The sequence below is a fragment of the Pinus tabuliformis genome, chromosome 7, assembly GCF_031772625.1.
Source record: "Pinus tabuliformis cultivar Carrire ecotype Pingquan chromosome 7, CPIR1, whole genome shotgun sequence".
NCBI classification, from domain to species: Eukaryota; Viridiplantae; Streptophyta; class Pinopsida; order Pinales; family Pinaceae; genus Pinus; species Pinus tabuliformis.
The window spans coordinates 165,663,914-165,691,155 of NC_142293.1; the positions used below are offsets into that span (position 1 = coordinate 165,663,914).

A 27,242-nucleotide genomic window follows, 5' to 3' on the forward strand; every position below is an offset into this window, starting at 1 on the left:
CATGAATGTACCCAAATCCTTAAACCAGGGTTGACCGAGTATGATGTCAGTGTTTTTATCCGTCCTTACAACATGAAATTGAGATATGTAGTCATAATGACCTATTGTCACTTGTAGATCACTAATTTTATACTCTTTTTGGTCAAAAATATTTTTCTTTACACCAATGCTTAGCTCTGGAATTAATAGTTGATTTGCCAAGTTGATGTTGATATAATTTTTATCGTTGCTTGGGCTGATGGCGACATTAACTTCTCTTCCTTGGATACTTCCTTTTAATGTAATTACTCTATGATCTGTAATTGAAAGACCATTATAGGAAAACCTTTCTTCCTTCGTCATTTTAGAATTGAGCTCCATCATTTTTTTCAATGATTGATCCCATTTTGTTTTGTCAAGATGACTTTAGGTATATATTTAAAGTTCCTTTGGACTTTGTACTTCAAGCCTCCTTTAAAAGTGTCTTTTTAATATATATATATATATATATATATATATATATATATATATATAATTCTTCAAAACTCTTTTAATCCAATTTCCTATTATCCTTAATATTTCAAAACTCCTTTGTATTCTTTTTATATATTTCTACTTACATTTTTTTTCCTTTTGTACTTTAAAAAGAATATTTAAATATTGTTTCAATTGGCTTCTTTTAAATATCTTAATGTCCTTCGAATTTATTTTTTAAATTTCATATAACTCTTTAAAATTTAATTCAACTTCACTGTAACATAAACTCTTAACTGATAGTTTCTCCTTATGTAACCTTTTATTTATATATTTTCAATAATTTTATGCTTGAACTTTTCTTTAAATACCCCTTTATAATATAATACTTCTCTTTATATATCTTTTATTTATAATATTTGTTTTTCTTTTCGAAAAGTTACAACCCTAGTGAAACGTGGCTATTCACCTCTTTGGGGTATAATATAAAAAGTAAAACTTACCATTCACATAAAGAGATTTTGTATTCCTTTTATTTTTCTTTTACTTTTAAAATACCATGGGAAATTACCATGGGTTTCTAAAACCATGGGCTTGTAAACCACTTAATGAAGAAACAAGATAATATTATTTACTCTTCTTTCTCTTACGTATAGTTTTAAACATATTTGGAAAGATTCCCTCTTTACTTTATCATGCATTCTTTATCAATACTATAGAACATTTTTATATATATGAATTTTCTCCTTTAAAATTTACATTAGACTATATTTATTTACTTTTTTTAGATCTTTTTTTTAATCTTTATATGTACTTATTTTATTTTCTTTTTTCTTTTTTTCTTTTTTTGAATTTGATTTTTTTTCTTTATTTTTCTTTAACTTTGTTTTTTGACTTTTTATTTTCTCTCCATACATATATATTAAGTTTTTTTTATTATTATTATCGAATGGCCAAATACTTGATAGCGAAATGGAGAAACGCCAAATTCTTGTAGCAAAACACTTCAACGACAATAATGTTGATGAATTTGACGGTCAAAGACCTAGATCAGAGAACATGGCTCTGTGCAGCGGTTGAGCGACCAGAGGATCGAACACCTCTGATACCAATGTAATGAACAAATTTCGTACTTCACAAGGAATCCTCTAATACCAATGTAATGACCACCAGTCGTATATGCAACAGAAATATTTAAAATATTTCGTAGACAAATACATCCATCGTAGGATAGTAAGTGTAAATTGTATATTATATAAATAATTGATGTAGTATGAGTACAAATGAGAATGAGGGTTCTGTATATATAGCCAGGTAAGTTCCCTTTCACGAACAGGCATGTCTCTAAGACATGCCTTTTCATTATTAATTAATTAACCATTAATTAATTTACTTATTATTTATTATTATATTTATATTATTATGATTATCATTTATTATCTAATCAGCGGATCAAATCCCGACCTCCCCGCCGCTCCATTGTGATATGATAAGACATAACAAAATTATATTTTTTAATATATGGTGGTTGGGGTCTAGCCATACCCACTGCCCATTTCCTCCACAATATACAATGTATAACAATAACCCTTGTCACTCCACAATCTACAACGTATAACCATATGTCACATTAAATATTAAACGAAATAATGTGCCACCATAAGAATTCGAAGAAGCATTGGTTATGGCAGGAGTTATGGTTGGAGGATAAAGTTGGTAACTATGGTTGAGTTAGATATGGCGGAGGCGACATATAACATGGCGGGGGTATGTTGGTTATGATAAGTATGGCAGAGGTATGGTGGGGCCACCAATAATGGTGGCCTTCCGCCATTATTTTCGTTTAATAACAAACATTATCCCTTTAAATAAATGCGTTGGAGGTTTGTTTAACAAGAAATTTTCATAGCTCAATGACAATGTGTCGGATTTGACGCCGAGAGGTCGCAAGTTCGAATCCCGTCCAATCCGTCGAAGCCCTTAACAAATTTTTGACTAATCCAATGAGGCCACGTGTCGCCTTGGGATTGGTCCCAATGCACCCAACCGCAACTTGCCACTTGCCAGCCATCATTGGTTATGCGCCAATCACAACCTGCCACTTGTCACCTTCTCGTGATGCCACGTGGCAGTCAAACCTTGACCTTTGACTGCTCGTTGACTATTGACTTTGACTTTTTGGATTTAACCCTGAAAACTTTGACTTTGAATAACTTCTTCATACAAAGTCTATTTTCGCCCGTTCAAGTTGTGTTGGAATCGTTTTTCTGAGCTCTACGCCATGGCACTGCTTTCGCTTGAATCCAATGACTTTGAATTTTTGGCCTTTTCTCGATCCTTGATCATCCATTAATCCATTTCGAATCACTTTCCTGATCATTTCGGATTACTTCCTCCCTCTTCTACAAGTTGTTTGATAAAGTGGCAATTCACCTCAACATATTTGGTATGGTTATGTTGAAATATGTAACTAGGTTCGGTCTTCATAATGACATGTGTAATCATGATTTTAGTAATTGATGCAAAGAAGAAAATAAAATTATTTATGTTATGATTGAGTCATGGGTTTCATGCTCAAAAAAATTATTTTATAGATGAAGCTCCCATTGTGAGTTATTAGGTTTGGTGATTAACTCAAGTCTATTGAATCAATGCCATGTATTGAAGACCCATTGGGCATGTTACATATTATAAAAGAGAATGTATTTGAGTCATAAACCCTCCCTGACCTTGTCACAAGTACTCCATCAAGTCGACCTTCAAAAGGAGATGGAGATCATTCTAAAAAAGGATGTCGGTCTACAAGCACAAGTTGGCTTAATTTCATGGCCAGACTACTATATAAAGGAGGTCTTGGCCTCACTTGGAGATCATCGATTCAAGCATCTAAAATAGAAAATCAAGTGTGAGAAACACAAATAAAAGAAGCCTCTCATCAAGCAAAGAAAGGAGAAGAAAAATCTGAAGTAATCTTAATCTGTTTTGGGCCAAATACCTCTCACATGTGCAAGGAAGACTAGTATCATCTAATGCGGAAGAAGTCTCATAGTCATCTTGGAGGCTGAATCAAGGAAGAACCAAGTCACTTTACAAGCCGAATTGTAAAGTTGGCTTAATTTCATGGGCAGACTACTACATAAAGGAGGTCTCGGCCTCACTTGGAGTCATCGATTCAAGCATCTAAAATAGAAAATCAAGTGTGAGAAACACAAATAAAAGAAGCCTCTCATCAAGCAAATAAAGGAGGAAAAAAATCTGAAGTAATCTTAATATGTTTTGGGCCAAATACCTTTCACACGTGCAAGGAAGACTAGTATCATCTGATGCAGAAGAAGTCGAAGTTATCATAGTTATCTTGGAGGCTGAATCAAGGAAGAAACCAATTCACTTTACAAGCCGAATTGTAGAAGAAGGAGACTCTATCCAAGTGAAGGGAATCAAGGGATAAAATTATTGTTTATCCCTCACACGTGCTGCAACTAGGGTGGCTTCCATTCATCTCATCAAAGTTATCATTACCATCATCGTTTATATCATGCTTATCATATCAACTTTTCTTTCGATCATCTTCACCACCTTGAAGTCTGTATACCTGCACAACTTAGATAGCAAGTACAACCAAAACTATAGAGGCATGACGTTAGCCATCTAAAATCCTATAATAACATAAGCATATTACAAACATAATCAGCAAGAGACTATACTTGAATACTTCAACTTCTTGCCCAGGTCTTGTTACAAACCCTAAATCACATTCGTAGCTCATCAAGATATCAAACTCATTATATCTAGGGTTTCAATATTATTTTTAATAACATGACATGATCTTTCACATAGCAAACCTTAGAAACAAATTGGATTAATAAATCTAACAATTTTCAAATTTCATATGTTAGACTCCCTGTAAAAAATTTGAATAATATAACACTTATTCACAGAGAGTATCCTGATTATACACTATTTGCGGAATGCATGCATAATACATAACCTCCTCTATTATTGATCATCAATTTGCAGTATTCAGAAACAATCGCACGCGCACATTGAAGCATCAATCACACATATCAACACAGTATATCACGGGGAATGCATACAGCTAAAAACCCCCAACTATCTGTATATTATATTGATTGAGAACATGTAACAATACATAGTACAATACTCCTCGCAAGTACTCAGTACTATCTCCACCTATTACATACAAACTAGCTCAGATCTGAATCAATCACAGGTTCACATCTCCTCCACTGCTTGCCTGCCTCCACTGCGCAATCCTGCATGAGAATAGATGAGAATGGTTGATCCAAACTTGTATTTCCCTTGGCTAAACCACGCAATCCTCATTGGCAATACTCAATCCATTGATTGTGCAAATCTCATGCACAACTATAGTCACAACTAACAGCTGTCTTGCCCTTTCACTCACCTCTAACACTTGTCTCCACTGAACTGTCCATGCACTGAGTTAACTGATGTATTCTTTAGTTGATTTATGAGTTAATAATTAGTGAATTAATTAATAATTAATTCACATCACTCATCGCTAGTGTATTCTGCAGTTAGACTAAATACAACTAGTTCAACTAAGTCAAATTGAACACAACTCCATCAACTCCTCAATCAACTCCACCAAACTCAATCACTTGAGTTCTAACTGAAGTTCATCATGCAATAACTCAACTGACCCATAAGAAAAGTGTATTTCCTTCTGGCAGTTGCATGTGCCACATCCATAGCTCGAACTGAAGTGCTCCAAGAGGATAAGATAATGTTTATAGTCCAAATATTATTAAGAGCTAATAATATTCGACTGTTCTATTTTTAGCCTGGCATTCTAAAAATAGACTCCACCCATATGTCTAAAAATAGAAGTCCATCTATTTTTACCATCATGACCAATCATCCACAAATAGCATCCTGCAACTCATAGACCATGATCCATATGTCTAAAAATAGACTTTGCGCCAAAAATAGCCTGCGGGCCCACTTAGTGAAGGCGACTCCTTTCCACTAAGCTCCATCATCTTGTTGCATTTTCAACACTCCCTCTCAACAAGATATGGATTATCTGCAACCCCTATCCTGCAACTCTGGAATGTTTTGCATGCAACACATTTGCCCGGTCCACTTGCTCCAACAACACTTGGAACAAAAACACTCCCAACTGACCACTCTGTTGGGCTAGGAACATACTCTGATGCTGAAGCTCTACCTATTGCTGACAAGTGCTCCCTCTCTGACATCTGCGCTACTGCAACATCTCCATGCATCTCGCACCATTGCACACCTCTCTGTGCCACCTAGCACTGTGCAAAACACTTGTGCCTCTCGCATTGCTGCAGCCTGCTAGCTATGCGTTGTCCTGGGATTCCCTGCACTGTCGCTCTCTCTGTCGCTCCATCCGCATTTGTCTACCCAATTAGTCAGTTCTTGCTACTCCACATCGGGGCTCCCGTAGCAAGGTCTCATCCAAGAGGTTGGGTACCTCAAAGATCCTGCCCCTCCTCCTTGGAACGATCACTCTATATCGCCCCACCTCCTACCTGGAGGTATGGCTACATGTGATCCCTCAGCCCACCTGGCTCGAAGTTTCCCCCTACTGGAGGTCTCTGCATGAGTAGATGTCTCTACTCGATCTCCTCTCAGCTTCCCTTGTTGTGGATGCTCCATAACCTCCTGAAGCTGCTACACCAATCGTGGCTCCTCCACAATCGTTTGAGACTTCTTCTGGCTCTGCATGTTGAGAGGTAATATACGCTCCCTCTCAACCACCAAGTCTCCATCAGTTGCCTCACTGCTCAAGGCTTTGCATGCATCTTGAACCTCAAGAGCATACAGGTTCTTGACCCGTGAACCAATCTGCTTCACCTGTCTAGTGATGATGTGTCCAAGGAAAACCTTTCCCTTACTGAAGACTACATCATAGCCTCTGTCTTCCAGCATCACGATCGACACCAAGTTTCTCTTCAGTCCTGGTACATACTTGACATCAGTCAAGGTAAGGCGAGCTCCATGCTCCCTCTGAAAAATAACCGTGCCTACACCTGAGACACTATACTTCTCATCATTACCCATCGCTATGAGCATCTAGAGATCTTTCTCCTCCAAAGTACTGAACAAACTCTTGTCACCGGTCATGTGGAAAGAAGCTCCACTGTCAAGGAACCAACCACTTCCCACCATGGATGAAACCATGCACGCAAAAAGTGTGAAATCCAACTCAAACTGTGAAGCAAGTGCCTCACCTTCAAATCCTTCCCCGGATCCCTTCTTGGATTTCCTCCGTGGACAATTTGCAGCGTAATGGCCCACCCCATGACAACGAAAGCATCGCATTTTCGATTTGTCAACCTTCTTCCCATCATTGGAAGAACTGGATTCGGAAAGAGAACCCTTCTCCTTCCCCTTCTTCACCTTACTCGCTAAGGCACAGTTCTCCTCATCATGCATGCATGAAGAACTCTCTGGTGCTCCGTCTGATCTCCTCCTGCACAAGATCAGACCAAAGTCTCTCCCATCCTGGCAATTTCTCCCGACCATTGACAGAGTCCTGATAGGAATGCCAACTCTTCGGAAGACCAAGGAGAGCCAAGCTCACCAAGTCCTCATCATCGACAGTCACCCCCACACTTCCCAGCTCATCCCGGCATTGGGTGAACTTCGTGAGATACCTGGGCATACTGTCTCCATTCTCACACTTAATGTTTCTGAGTTTATCCTTGAGCGCCAACTTCCTCTGGTCGCTCTTGCTTTGGAATAAATCTGTCAACGCTTTCCACATCAAGTATGGAGAAGCCTTTCCATGCACGCTGGACACAATGTGATCCTTCACGCCCTCCAACAGAATCCTTCGACACTTTGTTGTCTTCTTTTGCCCATCCTCAACGTGAGCAGCATCAGTAGGCTTTGGGACCTTAGCCTCTATGAACTCCTTCAACCCATTTTCATCTAACACCGCCTCCATCCTGTCTTTCCATGCAATATAATTCGAGCTGCCTTCAAGAGCATACTCCAATCGCAATCCGTTGAAAGACATTTCAACTTTGACACCAAGAAAACACTGCTGCAAATTCGAATTCCACCAGCACAAAACTCAACCGCTTCTGATCTACAATTCGTGAGAACAAAGTATTTCTCGTACAGAGATTGACTGTATGGGTTTTTACCGGATATCTCACCTTCGAAAAGAAGGATGAATCCAGAGGCTAGCTGGCCCGATTACAGACTCTGCCTAAAGAAATAAAATGTCATCACTTTCTGAATAATAGATCTGATGATCAATTCTACTCTGATACCATGTATAAATTTTGAATAATATAACACTTATTCACAAAGATTATCCTGATTATACACTATTTGCGAAATGCATGAATAATACATAACCTCCTCTACTATTGATCATCAATTTGCAGTATTCAGAAACAATCGCACGCGCACATTGAAGCATCAATCACACATATCAACACAGTATATCACGGGGAAAGCATACAGCTTAAAAACCCCAACTATCTGTATATTATATTGATTGAGAACATGTAACAATACATAGTACAATACTCCTCGCAAGTACTCAGTGCTATCTCCACCTGTTACACACAAACTAGCTCAGATCTGAATCAATCACAGGTTCAAATCTCCTCCGCTGCTTGCCTGCCTCCACTGCGCAATCCTGCATGAGAATAGATGAGAATGGCTGATCCAAACTCGTATTTCCCTTGGCTAAACCACGCAATCCTCATTGGCAATATTCAATCCATTGATTGTGCAAATCTCATGCACAACTATAGTCACAACTGACAGTTGTCTTGCCCTTTCACTCACCTCTAACACTTGTCTCCACTGAACTGTCCATGCACTGAGTTAACTGATGTATTCTTTAGTTGATTTATGAGATAATAATTAGTGAATTAATTAATAATTAATTCACATCACTCATCACTAGTGTATTCTGTAGTTAGACTAAATACAACTAGTTCAACTAAGTCAAACTGAACACAACTCCATCAACTCCTCAATCAACTCCACCAAACTCAATCACTTGAGTTCTAACTGAAGTTCATCATGCAATAACTCAACTGACCCATAAGAAAAGTGTATTTCCTTTTGGCAGTTGCATGTGCCACATCCGTAGCTCGAACTGAAGTGCTCCAAGAGGATAAGATAATGTTTATAGTCCAAATATTATTAAGAGCTAATAATATTCGACTGTTCTATTTTTAGCCTGGCCATCTAAAAATAGACTCTGCCCATATGCCTAAAAATAGAAGTCCATCTATTTTTACCAACATGACCAATCATCCACAAATAGCATCCTGCAACTCATAGACCATGATCCATATGTCTAAAAATAGACATAGTCTAAAAATAGACTTTGCGCCAAAAATAGCCTACGGGCCCACTTAGTGAAGGCGACTCCTTTCCACTAAGCTCCATCATCTTGTTGCATTTTTAACACTCCCTACTAGGATTTCAAATAAACCCTGGATTTCTTATTTACACAAACTCAACACTCACCATATAGATAGATTCCAGAGTGTCATATCACACATACTAGAGAATTTAACTACTACTAGGGTTTAGCTGCAAAACCCTAGTTTTACCAAACAACATCATCCTAGAATATCAATCTTTGACAAGGGCTTGTTTCCAAACCTTAGGACTCATGACCAACAATAATTACATCAACATCCATATCTAGGAATTCATCATCAATTATAAGCATAACATATGTCAGGCAAACACATTAGACATATATTGACCTAGACCAAGCTAAGTTTTGACCACATGGACTCATATATAAACCTAGTGCTCCATTCCTAGGATCTTTCATTACATATCAAAGGTTTTGCTTATAATCCCAACCAAACCATAAAGATCTAGGGTTTCATAACATAACAAAGTAAACCCTACTATACTAGAACTTTAAAGGTTCAGGATTTCAAACAACACCATTTCAACCCTAACAAGTTAGGGTTGTCATGATCATACCAAAACCCCAAACATGACATCATCAACAAAAACTTCAAATAACATTTTCAAGTAACACTAAAATGTTTTAGGGTTTTAGACATTAACATTAACATACCCTTAAGTTAGGGTTTTCCAAGAAACCTGTCTAGGGTTCTATAAAGTCAATTAAGAATATGAGGGGGGTAGATTTATCAAGTGATGAATCACCCAAAACAAGAATCATTATGATTCAATGCTAGACATAATGATGTTAGTAATAGATTATGAATAAACATTTATTATAAGGAAATCAACATTTTGTAGTTTAAGACATAACTTTGTTCCTTGACAAAACCTTGTAGGGACTTCTTGAACTGATATGATATTTTGTACCTGTACCAAATACTTCTAGGCAAAATATGTGATACCAAGAATATGATGTTAGCTTTCAATCTATATTTTCTAACAATTGAGGATGGAATTCTTTATATAAAAATCAAATTTATCTTTTCTTCCAATTAATACTAAGATTTTGCTTGACATTCTAGATTGCTTTATAAATCCTAGAAGATAAGGATTAAGCTTCTTGTATGTTCTAGACTTGGATTTTATGGACCATCTCAGATTAGATATAATAAAATCTTATAAATATTCGTACCTCGAGTTTACATACCTTGAACTTCTTTAATTGAGAGATCAATGTTTTATAGGACTTGATGCTCTCCTTGGAATCTGTAAACACATTGTTAGATGACTAAAGAATAGAAATCGCAATACTTACTTGAGTTAGAGGTTGTTCTCAAACTGTAGAATGTTGTAGAGAAGGCTTGTAAGAAAATAGCTGCTACAAGACTTCATATAGGCTACTTCTTATGTTGTCATAAACGACTTATTTTTGCTGATTGAATTTAGACCTCATAACATGTCTTATTGTCATCTTTCTAGGATGGATTCTTGTCTTCTTCATATTGGTGGCAGTTCCTTCTTGAGTGATAGTATCTTTGGCTTCTCAAATTGTAACTTGCTTTAAAGATTACCCATAATGACCTTGTCTTTTCGTGCTTCTTAGAAGGTTTAGATTACCATTGTATCTAGGATCTCCTCAGACTTATGCATGTGCTTAGATGATCACAAGATAAAGAGTGTATTTAATCTGAACTAGATAAAATAACATCACTGATAACTATGAATTTAATCTGAACTAGATAAAATAGCATAACCAATAACTCTGAATTTAATCCGAACTAGTTCACTGTGGTATACTGAAACTAAGATTCCACCAAAAACCTTTTGAGCTATATATATCTCTTCTAGATTGTGAATACATTGACCCTTATTCTCTGACGATTGATCTGAATTCCTTCACTGTGGTTAGCATAACATCGAATTGTGGTTACACCGAATCTATAGTAGCACCGTGACCTTTGGTAGCAGAAAAAGTGGATCAATTTCGAGAAGAAAAGAAAAGAAAATGCAGACAGAGGGAGCAGCGAAATTTTAAAGGGCTTTAGGGCAGCAAACAGTAGCCCAAGAACCTTAAAACAAATCCAAAATATTTAAATTTCAAATGGATATATTTCTGCTTTAAAATTTTCTCTCAGAAAAACCTCAGATCTAAATTTGAAACTCTCGAACTGAAAATAATTTCGAATAATGTCCCTGCAAAATGATATTGAGGCCAGATCTTGCCCTCCAGGGTCTAGATCTGGCTTCAAATTAAATTTTTCCTTCAAGTCCGCACCTGCAAAACTTCAAACTAGAAAAACCCCAAAACCCAAAACCCAAGCTAGAAAAACTTCAGATCTATACAAAAAAAAAATTACAGATCTATGCACAAAGGTTGCAGATCTATCAATTCTGAGGAGTATGAGTCCAATTCCACTCCCAGATCTGAAGATCTAAAGCTCTTCCTAACCAGATCTATCAAATTTTCCACAAAATATTTAAAAGATAAATTTTGAAATTTTAGAGAGGTACTAGCCCAAAAACATCATGCAAACACTCAATGAAAACCTGAGAGATCTTCTGCAAACACTAGATCAACTATCAAAACAAGTAGAGAAATAGAACAACAATAAAATTCTGAAGAAATAGAGATACTTGGTACTTCAATCAAAATTAAAAATGCTACCCTATATCCGACAAACCAAATAAGGTACCCGTATTCAGATTATTCTAAGAGGGCTATTGATTGAAATTTTTCACATAATATTAAGCAGAAATTAAAACAATGTTACCATAGATTCATGAAGTGGAACACTACCGCAAGTTGAAACCCCAAAGAATTTTGCATTTATTCCAAAAAAAGTATACAAAAAAGCTTGAGAGCTTAGTACACGATTCAAAGATCGGCGAAAAATAGACTAAAATCGATCTCTAATTTATAGATAAATTTTCCAACGGCAAGTTCGCTTGATCTTTGTCAAATTAATTTCGATCGTTATTAAAGATTTAATTAATCTTTAATTATTACTGTCGAAAATTATTTTTTAGAAAAACTCAAATTTTTCATTTAATTAACTCAAAATTAATTATTTTGAGTTATCGTCAAATAATTGACTTTGACTTAACCACCAAGGCCCAAGAGTCCAAAATTTCTAGATTTCCTAAATATTCCCTTGGTCAGGGACCTCTAAAAATTAACTTCTTTGAAACCCACGAATTTCACCTTTGGAGAATTTAATTTTACCTAGGACACAAAATTAATTAAATTTCTAGCTTAGGATTTTTAATTTAATTTGGCCAGAAAATTTAATTAATTCACTGATGAGGGGATTAATTATTTTTCCAACCCTCTAATACTTAGCCATGGTGTCTAATTATGAAGGACCATGCACTAAATATTTTTACATCAAGATTTTACATTTAAATACATGAAGGGGGAAAACCCGTTCGTCATAGACCCTCAAATATCTACTCAATTCTGCGACTCAAAAAAAATGATCTAGTAGACCAAGTAATTTGTAATAAAATAATCTAGCCAATTAGCTAGTATTATACACTCGATAAAAAACACTAAGACTCACTTAATATCTTGACGATAAAATCCACTCTAGCTTTGGGGTGAGGTTGGAAGGAGAAACTTTGTCGATCATTTGAGAGACAGATGAATCAGTAAGACAAAAAACTTCTTAGGGTAGAAAGCGTCACCAAAATATTATGCTTACCTAGGTTGTTACATACATGATGGTCTTACTAAAATCATTTACAATATAACCATGCAAAATGGGTTTACATCTTTAGCAAAACTGTCAGTTGATGATGAAATCTGAATGGCATGGACACTTGAACATGATGGATCCCTTTTGTGAAAAAAGGGGTGTACTGTTGTGGGACCGTTGACACAGAGTGGTCAACATCTGGCTCTACTTGGAGACACGTTGTTTCATCAAAGGAATGTGAGAATCCAAAATCTGCATCCAAGCAACACACAATATTATATAAGTAGCTTCCATCAAAAAATCATCATATAACATTAAGCACATGAAAATAGGAGCTCTTCATTTATTAACTATTCTACTAACATGAAAACATAAATTTAATCTAACTACAAAGTGAAAATGTTGAAATAGCAGGGTGTAAGGTTAGAGATACAATACAAAGGATGCCTTGTGGCATCAGATGTGTTCAATATAGTGCATGCTAAGCATTTTCCTTCTTTCGGGCAAATCTGTGGGCTTTTTTTCGGATGTGCTATGTCCAATCCTGCATATGGTAGGAATTTGTCTTATCAAAAAATCGAGTTGCTTGCGGTCATCAGATGCATCAAATGGCTTCCTTATTATTTTTCTTTTTCGCTTCAGGCTTTTCTTCGTGGCAAGTTGTATCGCTAATGATGTGGAACATTCTACTTGAAAACTTTCAGACGAAGTATTTAAGAAATTTGTGACATGCCTCTCTTCATTCTACATCTGTTCTGTGATAAATGATGGATCAATTTCACAAGTGTTATGAGTTATAACTTGATCCTTTTCAATTTCTTCTTTGATTATGTCATCCCTAGCTAAATCTTCGTTAATGGGGTCAGCCACTTTCTTAGGATATTCACAACAAGATGGGACGTGCTTTAATGGATTATGAGAGTTATGATTTGTTGAAAGCTCCTTGATTTTCTGCCATCTATCATCTGGATCAGGCTGAAACTTTTGTACCTGTGATTTCCTTTCTTCCAACCTCTTATGTATGGAACTTATTTCTCTAGTATGCGTTACTATTAATTTAGCTTCATTGAGCTCAGTTTTCTTGAATATGTCTTGTAGAGTGATATGATTGGCCTCCATAGTTTTCATTTCCCGAGTGTGCTTTGCTTCCATTGCAATCATATGATTTTGAATAATGGACATCTGATTAGAATGATTAACTTCCATTATCTTTAATCTTTTATCATTCTTCGCTTTCATGCCCATGAAGCAATTTTGCATATAGTTTATCTCTTTCTCATGATGATTCTGCATGTCGGTCCTCATAGCTTCCATCTTCTAAACACACTTTTCTACTACAGTGGCTATGTGATTGGAGTGATTAATTTCCATGATCTTCATTTCCTTAATGTGTTTTTCTTCTATAGCCAACAACTTGTTTTGCATAGAACTCATTTCCCTGGTGTGATCTTCTGTTAATCTAGCTTGGTTGAGTTCCATGTTCTTAATGAGTCAAGTCTGGTTGTCTTCCATATTCTTGATTTCCTGCGCTTGATTTAGTTGCATATCCTTCTCATGGCCAAAGTTATTAATACTATAGGAAAATGTAAAAGGTCTAACTTCTTGACTATGCTCTTTAACTTTTGTCCAATTTCCCTGAGACAAATGATATCCTTTACCAACAATATTGACTTGATTACTTGTCTCTACCATTCTACTACCTATGATTCTTTTGACAACATGGCAAGTAGCCTCTTCATGAAAAGCATCACATGCCCTGTAATAAGGCAAAGCCTCATTTACTTGTTTGCAGATTCAAGCGGATTGGGAGGTCTCTACTCACTAGATTGGCCTTTTCTCTGCCAACTATTACTGCTTTGATTATTATTGTTAATCCTAGGTTGAAAAATCTGCGCTTAAGCCATTTCCATTTGGATCAACCTAGACTACAAAGTACTTATTTCCTTAGCATGGTTAGAGATTAATTTCGCTTGGTTAAGCTCCATGCTTTCAAGTTTTTGCAGTAATTTTTGCATAGAGTCGTCATCAAATTCTTTAACCTCTTTTCCTTTAGATTCTTTCAATTTGGTTGAAGCCCTATCAAAACCTGGGATTTCAGACTTCCCAGATGCCTTCTTATCTTTTTCAAGCTTTATAGCTAAAGTCTGAGCAATTTTATAATCACAATTCTTAGCTCGTTTCAATTCATAAGATGTATCAGGATTAAAAGCATCAATGTAAAAATCCAAAAGAGATTTATCAGGAGGTTTATAATCTTGAGGTAATTCCTTAATAATACCATTAAATCTCTTGTTGAACTCTTCAACTGTCTCGTTTTCTCTCTTTTTTATGACACTGATAGCTTTTATGAGATGTCTCTCTTCTCTCTTATCTCCATACTTTTCCTTAAAGACATTAATAATCGATTGCAAAGAATCAAATGAATTATCAGGCTTTTTCGTAAACCAATCCAAAGCATCTTTCTCCAAGGTAAGAACAAAGAGGCTCATTTTTACATCTTCATGATTATAATCAACAGCTCTTGCATGCTTACCTAACCCAAGAACCAAAAGCTTTCAGATGAGCATCAACACTAATTGCATTATTGCCCTGAAAAGAAGGCAATTTATCAATCCCATTCTCTGGAAGATCATTAGGATAACCTTGAATATTAGCAAAGTTACAAGGGGCGAACACGTCCATGATGACTTGCCTAAAGGGAAAAGGAGGGGCCAAATGGATGCTAGAGAGAGAGATCCTTGCTCAAGAAAAACAAGAGATCCACAAGAAGCGAGCTTCTAGCAGAAATTCTTGTAAGAAATGAAAGAAGTGGAGTCGCCACTTGAACATGAATCTAGCTCTAAGATCCAAAAGGCAAAAACTAAAAGGTTAGTTAGGGAGGAACAGATGGATACCAAGGGAAGGTTTCTTGTCTGAGAAATAATGGATGAATAAGTAGAGTCGCCACCAAACAAGTGTTAAAATTTGGGTACCACAAGTGGTTCCCTAAGGCTTTGATCTTTGGCATAGGGAAAAGTGTCCAAATTTATTTGTATTTTTCTCCTAAAGTGACTTTATAAGTGGTAAAGTCAATTTAATTTAAAAGCGACTTTATAAGTGGTAAATTTACATTCTAATTTAAAAGTGACTTTATAAGTGGTAAAGTTACATTTTAATTTAAAGGTGACTTTATTAAAGTCAATGAAGAATTAGAAAGTGAAAAAGTGACTATGGAAATAAAAGGCTAAGTAGATCTTTATTTAAGTGGGTGAGTTAAAAAATAGAAAGTGAGAATTAAATGCACATTTATTCTCATCCATTAGATCTTAGGGTAACCCAAGAGGTTAATTAGAGAGTAAAAAGAGAAGAGAAGAGGAAAAGATCATTCATTTCTTTCATCAGCATTTGAGAGAAAGAGAGGAGAGAACAAGGAGAAAATTTCTGAGCAGTGAGGAAGTGAAGGAGAGCAGCAAGAAAACATTTTAGCAAATCTGGGCAGCAGCATTTATTAGCACGCATCCCAAGGCAAAACTGTACAGCAAGAGAAAGGCATAGATATCCAAGAAGAGGGGTAGCACAGAAATCGAGGAAGAGGGACAACAGTAAGGACACGAATTTTGAGGTAGATTTGGGCATGAATTTCGAGGCAATCATTTTTGAAATACGTACGATCAGTACAATCCATACAGCAAGTTTTGGGCACGTTTTTTGAGGCATGTCGTACAACATTTAACGTCGTTTTATTGCTGGAAAAAATTATGTTTTCGTTGTTTGCTGATTGGCACAATTTTTGAGGTGGAATGCAAGCACGGAAATCGAGATAAGTTGTAATTTGTGGTCGCTGGAATTTTTACTGTGTTTCAGTTTCTCTGTAAAAACATTTTCAGAAATAAAGAATAGCTCTTAAACTGGTTTTCCCCAAAAGTTGTAGGGGGTTTTCCAAGGTCACATTGACCAAAAATCACTATGTTATTTTCTATGTGGCTGTCATAATTTTGTTGTGTTTAATTTTTGCAATTTCAGCAGTTGTGAAATCTCTAAATTTGTGTTTTCAGAAAAATATTGTCATTTCCAGATTTTAGAATTTTTATCATGCTTGGATTTAAAACTAAATGCATGGGGTGATAAGAAAAACTGATAACTGGAGTGGGGGTTGAAATTTCTTCATGGTATCAGAGGTTGGTTGGCTGAAAAGTGCAGTTTGGGACAGCAAAGTGAAAATTACAGCAAGCTGATTTTTACACAAAAAACAAAAACCTTTACCACAAATTTAAAAATTTCAGTTTGGTAGGACAGTGAAACATGTCTTTGGGTTTGAGAGTGGAAGACAGATTGGATGGGCAGAACAACTACAATGCATAGAATGAGAGAATCCATAGCATCTTTGAGGAAGCAGAAGTCTGCAGCATTATGGTAAATACCACACAGAACTCGGTAGTAGTGCCTGCTAACCGCGTACAGTTGGCAGAGTTTAACAAAAAGAATGCTAAGGCAAAAAGATTGATTCTAGAAGGAGTCAAAGATCATGTCAAACCTCATGTGAGAGGAAAGACTTATGCATATGAAATGTGGACAGCCTTGACCAGTCTTTACCAGAGCTCAAATGAAAACAGAAAAATGGTCCTAAAGGAGAAACTGAAGGCCATTAAAATGGCTAAGACTAACAGTGCTACAGCATACCTCACAAAGATCACTTCAGTGAGAGATGAGTTGGCAGCCGTAGGTGAGATCATTACACCCACTGAGTTGGTGAGGATTGCTTTGAATGGTCTTCCCAAGACTTGGGAGAATTTTGTGGATGGCATTGTTGCACGGGAAAACCTTCCCGATTGGGAGAGGTTGTGGGATGATTGCATTCAGAATGAGATCAGAAAGAACCATCTTGGGGCAGCCAAACAGGTGGAGGACGATGACAATGTGGCATTGTTAGCAAGAGGCAAGAAGGACAAAGCAAAGAAGCAAGTTTTCAACAGGGGAGGCAAAGGCAAAGGTAAAGGCAAGCAGCAGAACAAGGAGAAGGACTATTCCAAAGTCAAATGTTGGAATTGTCAAAAGTTGGGACACTATGTTGTTGTGTGTCCGGAGAAGAAGAACAAGAAAGGGAAAGACAAACCCATGGCAGCTTCTACAGAGATAGAGAGCTTTAATTGAAAGTTTGGGTTCATAGCTTGTGAGGCTACTAGTGCAGGATCACCTGCCATATAGGTTCAGAGGGAGTGTGCATTCCCCGCTACTAGCAGAGCATCTTCTAGCATTTGGTATGTTGACAGTGGCGCTTCCCGCCACATGACAAGAGTCAGAGAGTACTTCTCAGAGCTTTCAGAGGGTGATACTGATATGGAGGTAGTACTTGGTGATGACAGCATTGTTAGAGCAGTTGGCGTAGGGACACTGACATTTGATGGGGGACCCAAACCTCCCTTGAAAGTGTCAAATGTTCTATATGTGCCTGGAATGAAGAGGAACCTGATATCTGTCTCAGCACTTGAGCATAGAGAGTATGATGTGTTGTTAAGGAAAGGGCAAGTGCTTATATATCCTAGGGGTACTCCAGCTTCTTCAGCTAGAGAGATTGGTGTGCGCCATGCCAAGGTGTACAAGTTCTCATTCCAACCCCTAATGGCATTGAGTAGCAGCACCCGAGACAAGACCGACAGCAGATCTAGCAGTTCAGAGTTGTATGAGATTTGGCACCGCAGGATGGGGCACTTGAATCATGGGGCCTTGAGTACATTGCGGGATATCACCACTGGTGTGCCAGATTTCAGTTCTGATCACCTTGATGTATGCAGAGAATGTGTTATGGGGAAGTTTGCTAGATCCCCTTTTCCCAGCAGTGATAGCAGAGCGACTGGGATCCTTGATTTGATTCATACCGATGTGAGAGGTCGGATGTCTCATGTATCCTTCAGTGGTTATGAGTACTATGTTTTATTCATTGATGACCACTCCAGGAAGACCTGGATTTATTTCTTGAAGACCAAGAGTGAGTTCTTCAAGCGGTTTCAAGAGTTCAAAGCTCTTGTGGAGATCCAAACAGATAGGAAGATCAAGGTCCTCAGGACAGACAATGGAGGGGAGTATACCGTTGGTGAGTTTGTTGATTTTTGTGCTGAGGCAGGGATTAGAAGGGAGTTCTCAGTTCCTTACAACCCCCAGCAGAATGGGGTTGCAGAGAGGAAGAACAGATCCATTGTAGGGGTTGCCAAAGCCATGCTTCATGATTAGGGGTTACCTTTATTTTCGTGGGCAGAGGCCTGCAACACTGCTATGTACTTGTAGAATAGGAGTCCACATTGTGCCTTGGGGAATGTGACTTTGGAGGAGGCTTTTTTTGGGAAGAAACCTGATATTGGGCACTTTCATATCTTTGGGTGCCTTACATATTCCTATGTCCCCAAGGAGAACAGGACCAAGCTAGAGCCCACTGCAGACAAGGGCATCTTTGTGGGTTATAGCGAGACCTCGAAATCTTATCAGATTTATATTCATGCGCGGAGGAAAGTGGTTGTCAGGCGAGATGTGAAGTTCGAGGAGGAGAGAGCTTTCAGGAGGTCACGAGAGTTAGAGTATCCAAAGTCACCAGACCCTCAGGAGCAGCTAAGTCAGTGACAGGGATCCAGTGGTCAGGGATCAAGAGGTACATCGATTACAGTGTCAAGTCCATCAGTGAGCAGTGGCTCTCAAAGTCAGGTTGGTGGTTCTTCGGGCAGCATCCAGGGCAGTCTGTAGAGCAGTTCACAGGGTAGTCCACTAATGGATAGTTTGCACGGTACTTCACCATCTACAAGCACAGATTCATGCATGAGGTCAGTTGGCAGGCCTTCAAGAGTTCAGGCTTCTGATGATGATGAAGATTCTTTCACTCTGATGGGAGAAGTATGCTCAAGGAAGAGGAAGCTCAAGTGGCTTCAAGATACCTTGCGTGAGGCCACATCAGTTGCTGGGCCAAAGAGGCAGGTTAGAGAGAGTAAACCACCTGAGCGGTTTTGTAGTTACATGGCATTAGTAACAAGCATTGTTGACTCCGAGCCTTCTAGTTATGAGGAGGCAGCCAGCCAGCAGGTCTGGAGAGAGGCCATGATGGAGGAGTATTCTTCTATTATGAAGAACGATGGAGGTAATGTCGAGGCCTAAAGGTAAATCAGTGGTTACTTCCAGATGGCTCTACAAGATAAAGCATGCTACAGATGGCAGCATCGAGAACTTCAAAGCTCGATTTGTGATGAGAGGGTCCTCACAGGGAAAGGGAGTTGACTATGAGGAGACCTTCACTCCTATAGCTTGGTATACATCTATTCGCTCCATTATATCGATTGCAGCAAAGATGGGCTGGAAGATCCACTAGATGGATGTGAAGACCGCATTTCTCAATGGCTTCATTCAGGAGGAGGTTTATATTGAGTAGTCGCAGGGCTTTGATGTGCATGGGAAGGAGTCCCATGTATGGAGATTGAAAAAGGCACTCCATGGCCTGAAGCAAGCTCCTAGAGCTTGGTACTCGAGGATTGATACATACTTGCAGCGGTTGGGTTTCACAAAAAGTGAGGCTGATCTGAACCTATACTTCATTGTGGTCGGTGAGGAGCCTCTCATTCTAGTGTTGTATGTTGATGACTTGATCATCATTGGTGCAGAGAGACTCATTGAGGGCTGCAAGAGAGATCTTGCTTCAGAGTTTGAAATGAAGGATATCGACTTGGTGCATTATTTTCTAGGATTGGAGGTGTGGCGGGAGGAGGGCCATTTCTTCCTGGGACAAGGGAAGTACACTGTGGATATTCTTAGCAGATTTCACATGGAGGACTGCAAACCCATGTCTACACCTATGATCACTAACTGGAAGAAGCTTCACGCTTCTGATTCTGAGTTGGTGGATCCTACTCTATACAAACAGCTGATTGGTTGTTTGATGTATTTGGTCAAAACTCGACCAGATATATGTTTTGCAATTAACACTATGATTCAGTTCATGTGTGAGCCCCGGAGAATGCATTGGGTGGCTGCAAAACACATTCTTCGTTACTTGCAGGGGACTGTGGATTTTGGTCTGGATTATAGGCAGGGTGATGGAGTGAGACTAGCAAGGTACACAGATTCAGATTGAGCAAGTTGTGCTTCAGATAGGAAGAGTACTTCTGGGTGTTGTTTTGGGTTGGGTTCGACAGTTGTGTCGTGGATCAGCCGGAAACAACAGTCAGTTGCATTGAGGTCAGCTAAGGCAGAGTATATCACTGCTAGTTTGGCTAGTTGTGAGGCCATATGGCTTCGCAAGATGTTGTTTGGTCTATTTGGTCAGGCATTGAGACCTTCAGTAATTTATTGTGATAATCAAAGTTGCATAAAACTCACGCAGAATCTAGTTTTTCATTACAAGTCAAAGCATATTGAGATCAAGTATCACTTCATTAGAGACTATGTCCAAAAGGGAGTTGTCAAGCTCGAGTACATTTCCACAAATGAGCAGGTAGCGGACATTTTCACCAAAGCCTTACCATGCGGCAAGCATGTCTACTTCAAAGACAAGATGGGAGTGGTGAGGAATACTTTCCTCGGTAAGAGAGAGTGTTAAAATTTGGGTACCAGAGGACAAGTGGTTCCCTAAGGCTTTGATCTTTGGCCTAGGGAAAAGTGTTCAAATTTATTTGTACTTTTCTCCTAAAGTGACTTTATAAGTGGTAAAGTCAATTTAATTTAAAAGTGACTTCATAAGTGGTAAAGTTACATTCTAATTTAAAAGTGACTTTGTATATGGTAAAGTTACATTCTAATTTAAAGGTGACTTTATTAAAGTCAATGAAGAATTAGAAATGAAAAAGTGACTATGGAAATAAAAAGCTATGTGGGTCTTTATTTAAGTGGGTAAGTTAAAAAATAGAAAGTAAGAATTAAATGCACATTTATTCTCATCCCTAGATCTAAATGAATCTCAGCCATTAGATCTTAGGGTAACCCAAGAGGTCATTTAGAGAATAAAAGGAGAAGAGAAGAGGAAAAGATCATTCATTTCTTTCATGAGCATTTGAGAGAAAGAGAAGAGAGAGAAAGGAGAAAATTTTTGCGCAGTAAGGAAGTGAAGGAGAGCAACAAGAAGACATTTTAGCAAATCTAGGCAGCCGCATTTATTGGCATGCATCCCAAGGCAAAACCTTGCAGCAAGAGAAAAGCACAAATATCGAAGAAGAGGAGCAGCACGGAAATCAAGAAAGAGGGATAGCAGGAAGGGCACAAATTTCGAGGCAAATTTGGGCACAAATTTCGAGGCAATTGTATTGTTGAAATCCGTACGATCTGTACAGTCTGTATAGCAAGTTCTAGGCATGTTTTTCGAGGCAGGTCATGCAGCATTTAAAGATATTTTATCGCTGGAAAAAATTATGTTTTGGATGTTTGCTGATTGGCACGATTTTCGAGGCGAAATGCAAGCACGAAAATCGAAATAAGTTGTAATTTGTGGTTGCTGGAATTTTTACAGTGTATTTCAGTTTCTCTATAAAAGCATTTTCAAAAATAAAGAAGAGCTCTCAAACTGGTTTTCCCCAAGAGTTGTAGGGGGTTTTTCCAGGGTCACATTGACCAAAAATCACTGTGTTATTTTCTGTGTGTGGCTGTCATAATTTTGCTGTGTTTTATTTCTGCAATTTCAGCAGTTGTGAAATCTCTAAATTTGTGTTTTCAGAAAAATATTGTCATTTCCAGATTTTAGAATTTTTATCATGCTTGGATTTAAAACTAAATGCATGGAGTGATAAGGAAAACTGATAACCGAAGTGGGGGTTGAAATTTCTTCAACAAGAAATCAACCAAAATGTCCAAGTGCTAAAGGTGCAGATTGAGAAGATGAAAGGATTAGTGAGAAGAAAAAAAATAAGGTGATGAAAAGATGAAGAAATGAATTGGCATCAGTAAATGTGGCGTTGATGGGACAAAAAAAAGATAAGAGATTGAAAAATAGATGAGATGAATGAAACTGAATATTGTAAATCCAGGTCCAATAAATTGGTCCCTGACAACAGCGCCAAAAAATGTTGTCGCACAAAATGTCTAAGCATCGCAACAACGGCTCAGATCAAGGGCTATCACCCTGATCCCCATTTAAGCTATCTCCCAATAGCAAGCTAAGGGGGCTAGACCCTACAAAAATGGAATGAAGGAGAAATAGTTGGGAACCAACCAGTTTGGGAGACAGTGAAGCGACCAAGTACTTGTTTAATATTTAGCAAGACTTATAGGATTTGATTCGATTTAAGAAATTGATACCAGTGCCTTATGGAGTCAACTATCTTGCTAGGAAATTTAGGGCCAAGTAATTGATTTGCAACTGGTGCTTGAATTAACTATCTTATATGGAGTGCAGATCCTAAAGCTAATGTGAGATGTAGGAATCTTGGTAAATTTTAGTTAAATGCCTATCTAAGTTTTAACCCTTCAATTATTTCTATATTGAGCTTGATTTCGTAGTAATTGGCAGAGAGAAGATAAGATGAAGCACACTAAGGTGTGATTAACAAAACCTCTCCTGAAAATCTAACATACCCGGTGCCTCCAACGTTGCAAAGAGTTGTGGCTCTGACGACTACAAGGCCACCGTTTTAAGTACTATTAAAACTAGGTTTCTCAAGCAAAGATGGATGGGTACCTATCTTTCCATCGACCAAACTAATGATTAGTAGTAAATTTTAATTATGCAAGACTAACCTAATACGCAAATGCACGAGATGATTAAAAGACGAAGCGAGAATGAAGTTAAATTCAACGATAGAAAACGTTTATGCCATGATCTATTTCTGAGTTATATATCAAAGCCCTTAATTGCCAAAATGAATGTTCACTTCACTAGATTGAAAGATAAACTTCTCATCAATATGCTTAAAGTATCACGATATAATGCCCAATTAAATCACAAGCTTATCCACTTCGATTTATCTAGACTCTTTCCAATGCAATTATACCTCAAGGAGAACAAAAACCTCTTCACAATTCTTTAATATCAATGCCAATTATATAGATGCTTCAAAAAAGTACTCAATGTAGGAAATGAAAGATACGCAATTGACCACAATTCCATAAAACAGTACTTAAAAATTACTTGAAGAATTCTCAAAAGTATAATATGCCATAAATATTCAATAATTCAAGTAATTAAACCACGCTTAGAATTAAATGACGAGCAATCTCAATAGATGTCAAGGATAAAAAAGTTCAAAACCCTTAGCATGCAAAATACTTGAGCTTAAATTTTAAAAATTAATTACCATGTAGAACCATGAAATTCAAATGCTAAACACTTCAAACAATTCCAGAATTAAAATGATTTTTCTTAAGTGACCCCAACCCAGAAAATTTCTCTTTCCTCTAGTCAAAATTTAGAGAAGAAAAAATATTTAAATGTGACTTGACTATAGAGAAATTTAAAATCTTTTAACACCACAAAATTTTCCCTTTAAAAAAAAATTAAAGCCCCTAACACAAACACCCCAAGAAGGAACTTTAGATAAACAAAAAAAAAAAAAAAAAAAATTCCTTCAGCAAATTTAATGTGACGAATGTAAAAATTAAAATGCGTAGTTAATTAAGTTTTTAATGGGCCAAAGGCCACATAAAAATTTTAATTGGAAATATTAAAGTCTTCTTTTAGATTTAATTATTTTTTTTAAATGTTAAAAAACCACAAATGAAAATTAAAAAAAAAAAATTAAACCTTTCTTTTGTTTTAAACAAAATCAAAACAAAAATTAAAAAATGAAAAGCAAGCTCAAAAAAAAAGATCGAATTCTTTTCGTGTTTTATAATTGCGAGACTTTAACCCTAACAACACAAAAGAATTACAATAAAGAATGAAAAGGGAAATTGGAAAGGTAAGTCGAATTTTTGTATGCAAGTAAGAGTAGCGGATGAAGGAGACGTAGAAGAGGAGTTTGCAGGCCGAAGGAGCAACAATTGGAAGGAGTCTTTACGCAGCTCTGCAGGTCGAGGGAGAGCTAACAGGCGAAAAAGGGATAGAGGGTCACAGACGAGAGATGTGATTGCAAGCTAGAGCAGCAATGGAATGGAGTTGGATCTCACGTAGGAGAAGAAGAAAGGGAATGTGGATGGCAGAAGGCAAAAAGAAAAAGGCAGCATGCAGATAAAGGACGAGAAGCAAGGGAAGTAAAGTCTAGGGAACTCGGACAGCGAGGGGAAGAAACACAGAGGAGAGGGAGCGAGGAAGAATATAGGAGAAATGCAAAGGAGGAAGAAGAAAAACGCAGTTGGAGAGGGCTGTGGTTTGGCAGCAGAAAAAGAGGAGCAATTTCGAGAAGAAAAAAAAAGGAAAAGCAAACAGGGGGTAGCGAAATTTTAAAGGGCTTCAGGGCAGCAAACGGTAGCCCAAGAACCTTAAAACAAATCCCAAAATTTAAATTTCAAACCAATATATTTCTGATTTAAAATTTTCTCTCAGAAAAACCTCAGGTCTAAATTTGAAACCCCCGGACTGAAAATAATTTTGAATAATATCCTTGCAAAACGGTATTGAGGCCAAATCTTGCCTTCCAGGGTTTCGATCTGGCTTCAAATTAAATTTTTCCTTCGGATCCGCAACTGCAAAACAAAAACAAAAAATATCCAAATCCCAAATATACAAAAATGAATAAAAACCCCAAAACCCAAGCTAGTAAAACTTCAGATCTATACAAAAAAGTTTACATATCCATGCAAAAAGGTTGCATATCTATCAAATCTGAAGAGTATGAGGGGAAGAAACGCAAAGGAGAGGGAGCGAAGAAGAATATAGGAAAAACGTAGAGGAGGAAGAAGAAAAACGCAGTTGGAGATGGTTGTGGTTTGGCAGTAGAAAAAGAAGAGCAATTTCGAGAAGAAAAAAAGGAAAAGCAGACAGAGGGGACAGCGAAATTTTAAAGGGCTTTAGGGCAGCAAACGGTAGCCCAAGAACCTTAAAACAAATCCCAAAATTTAAATTTCAAACCAATATATTTCTAATTTAAAATTTGCTCTCGGAAAAACCTCAGATCTGAATTTGAAACCCTCGGACTAAAAATAATTTTGAATAATGTCCTTGCAAAATCGTATTGAGGCCAAATCTTGCCCTCCAGAGTTTCGATCTAGCTTCAAATTAAATTTTTCCTTCGGATCCGCAACTGCAAAACAAAAACAAAAAATACCCAAATCCCAAATATACAAAAATGAATAAAAACCCCAAAACCCAAGCTATAAAAACTTCAGATCTATACAAAAAAGTTTACAGATCTATCCAGAAAGGTTGCAGATCTATCAAATCTGAAGAGTATAAGGGGAAGAAACGCAGAGGAGAGGGAACGAGGAAGAATATAGGAGAAACATAGAGGAGGAAAAAGAAAAATGCAATTGGAGAGGGCTATGGTTTGGCAGCAAAAAAAGAGGAGCAATTTCGAAAAGAAAAAAAAAAGGAAAAGCAAACAAAGGGGGCAGCAAAATTTTAAAGGGCTTCAGGGCAGCAAACGGTAGCCCAAGAACCTTAAAACAAATCCCAAAATTTAAATTTCAAACCAATATATTTCTGATTTAAAATTTGCTCTTAGAAAAACCTCAAATCTGAATTTGAAACCCTCGAACTGAAAATAATTTTGAATAATGTCCCTGCAAAATGGTATTGATGCCAAATCTTGCCTTCCAGAGTTTCGTTTTGGCTTCAAATTAATTTTTTCCTTCAGATCCGCAATTGCAAAACAAAAACAAAAAATACCCAAATCCCAAATATACAAAAATGAATAAAAACCCCAAAACCCAAGCTAGAAAAACTTCAGATCTATACAAAAAAATTTACAGATCTATGCAAGAAGGTTGCAGATCTATCGAATCTGAAGAGTATGAGTCCAACTCCACTTCCACATCTGAAGATCTAAGGCTCTTCCAAACCAGATCTATCAAATTTTCCACAAAATATTTAAAATATAAATTTTAAAATTTTATAGTAGCCCAAAAACATCCTGCAAACAAACAAACAAACAAACAATATATATATATATATATATTGGAGCTTATGTGGGTAAGCCTAAGTTGCACGAAACGGGGAAACGGGTACGAGTTTCCGAAACGGGAAGCGATACGAAACGCGACCTCCCCAAATTTTGGAAACGGGGAAACGCGAATATATCTATATATATATATATATGTGTGTGTGTGTGTGTGTGTGTGCAATCATAAAGCATAAATGATACATTATAATTTATTACACTTAAACATTAAGATTTCATTTACATCACATTTACTCATGAATGATCACATAATGAAAATAAAAATATCGGAATATCCAAAAGCAACGTTTATTATATATCCAAACCTCAAAATCAGCCTTTATTTATATTAGTATATGAGGCTGCAAGTCCAATAAAGACTATAACGCTGCAAGAGAGAGATCCAAATCAGGATTTTCTGCATCCACATCCCATTCTTTAGAAGGACCATTGTTGTATTAGGAGTCTCCTCTTACATAGTTGAACGACCTTAGTGCTCTTGATTAAATACACGTTTCATACCCTAGTACCCTACATGATCTTGATTATTGGGAGTTTCCCCTGCATAGAGGGCTTGATTCTCTTGATTAAATACAAATTCCATACCTTAGTACACGATAAAATCCAATGGAAACATTGCAATCCCCCCAATCCTGAAATCCTGAAAAACAAATAAGTCTGCTGGATTTTGAGTGAAATCTAAAAT

General features: G+C 37.2%; 1 protein-coding gene across 7 annotated transcripts in view; it reads right to left on the minus strand.

Annotated features, from left to right (window-relative positions):
- The window catches only part of LOC149246351 (uncharacterized), a 240,733-nt gene that overhangs the window by 41,274 nt on the left and 172,217 nt on the right, over positions 1–27,242 (minus strand). The window contains exon 9 of one of the 7 annotated variants that reach the window (XM_089457881.1): positions 12,776–12,815. The exons of the other annotated variants lie outside the window; for them this stretch is intronic. Within the exon in view, the coding sequence (XP_089314007.1) occupies positions 12,791–12,815 (25 nt within the window). The 3' untranslated portion in view covers positions 12,776–12,790. Of the gene's footprint in view, positions 1–12,775; positions 12,816–27,242 lie in introns of those variants that run through there. 7 annotated transcript variants of the gene reach the window in all.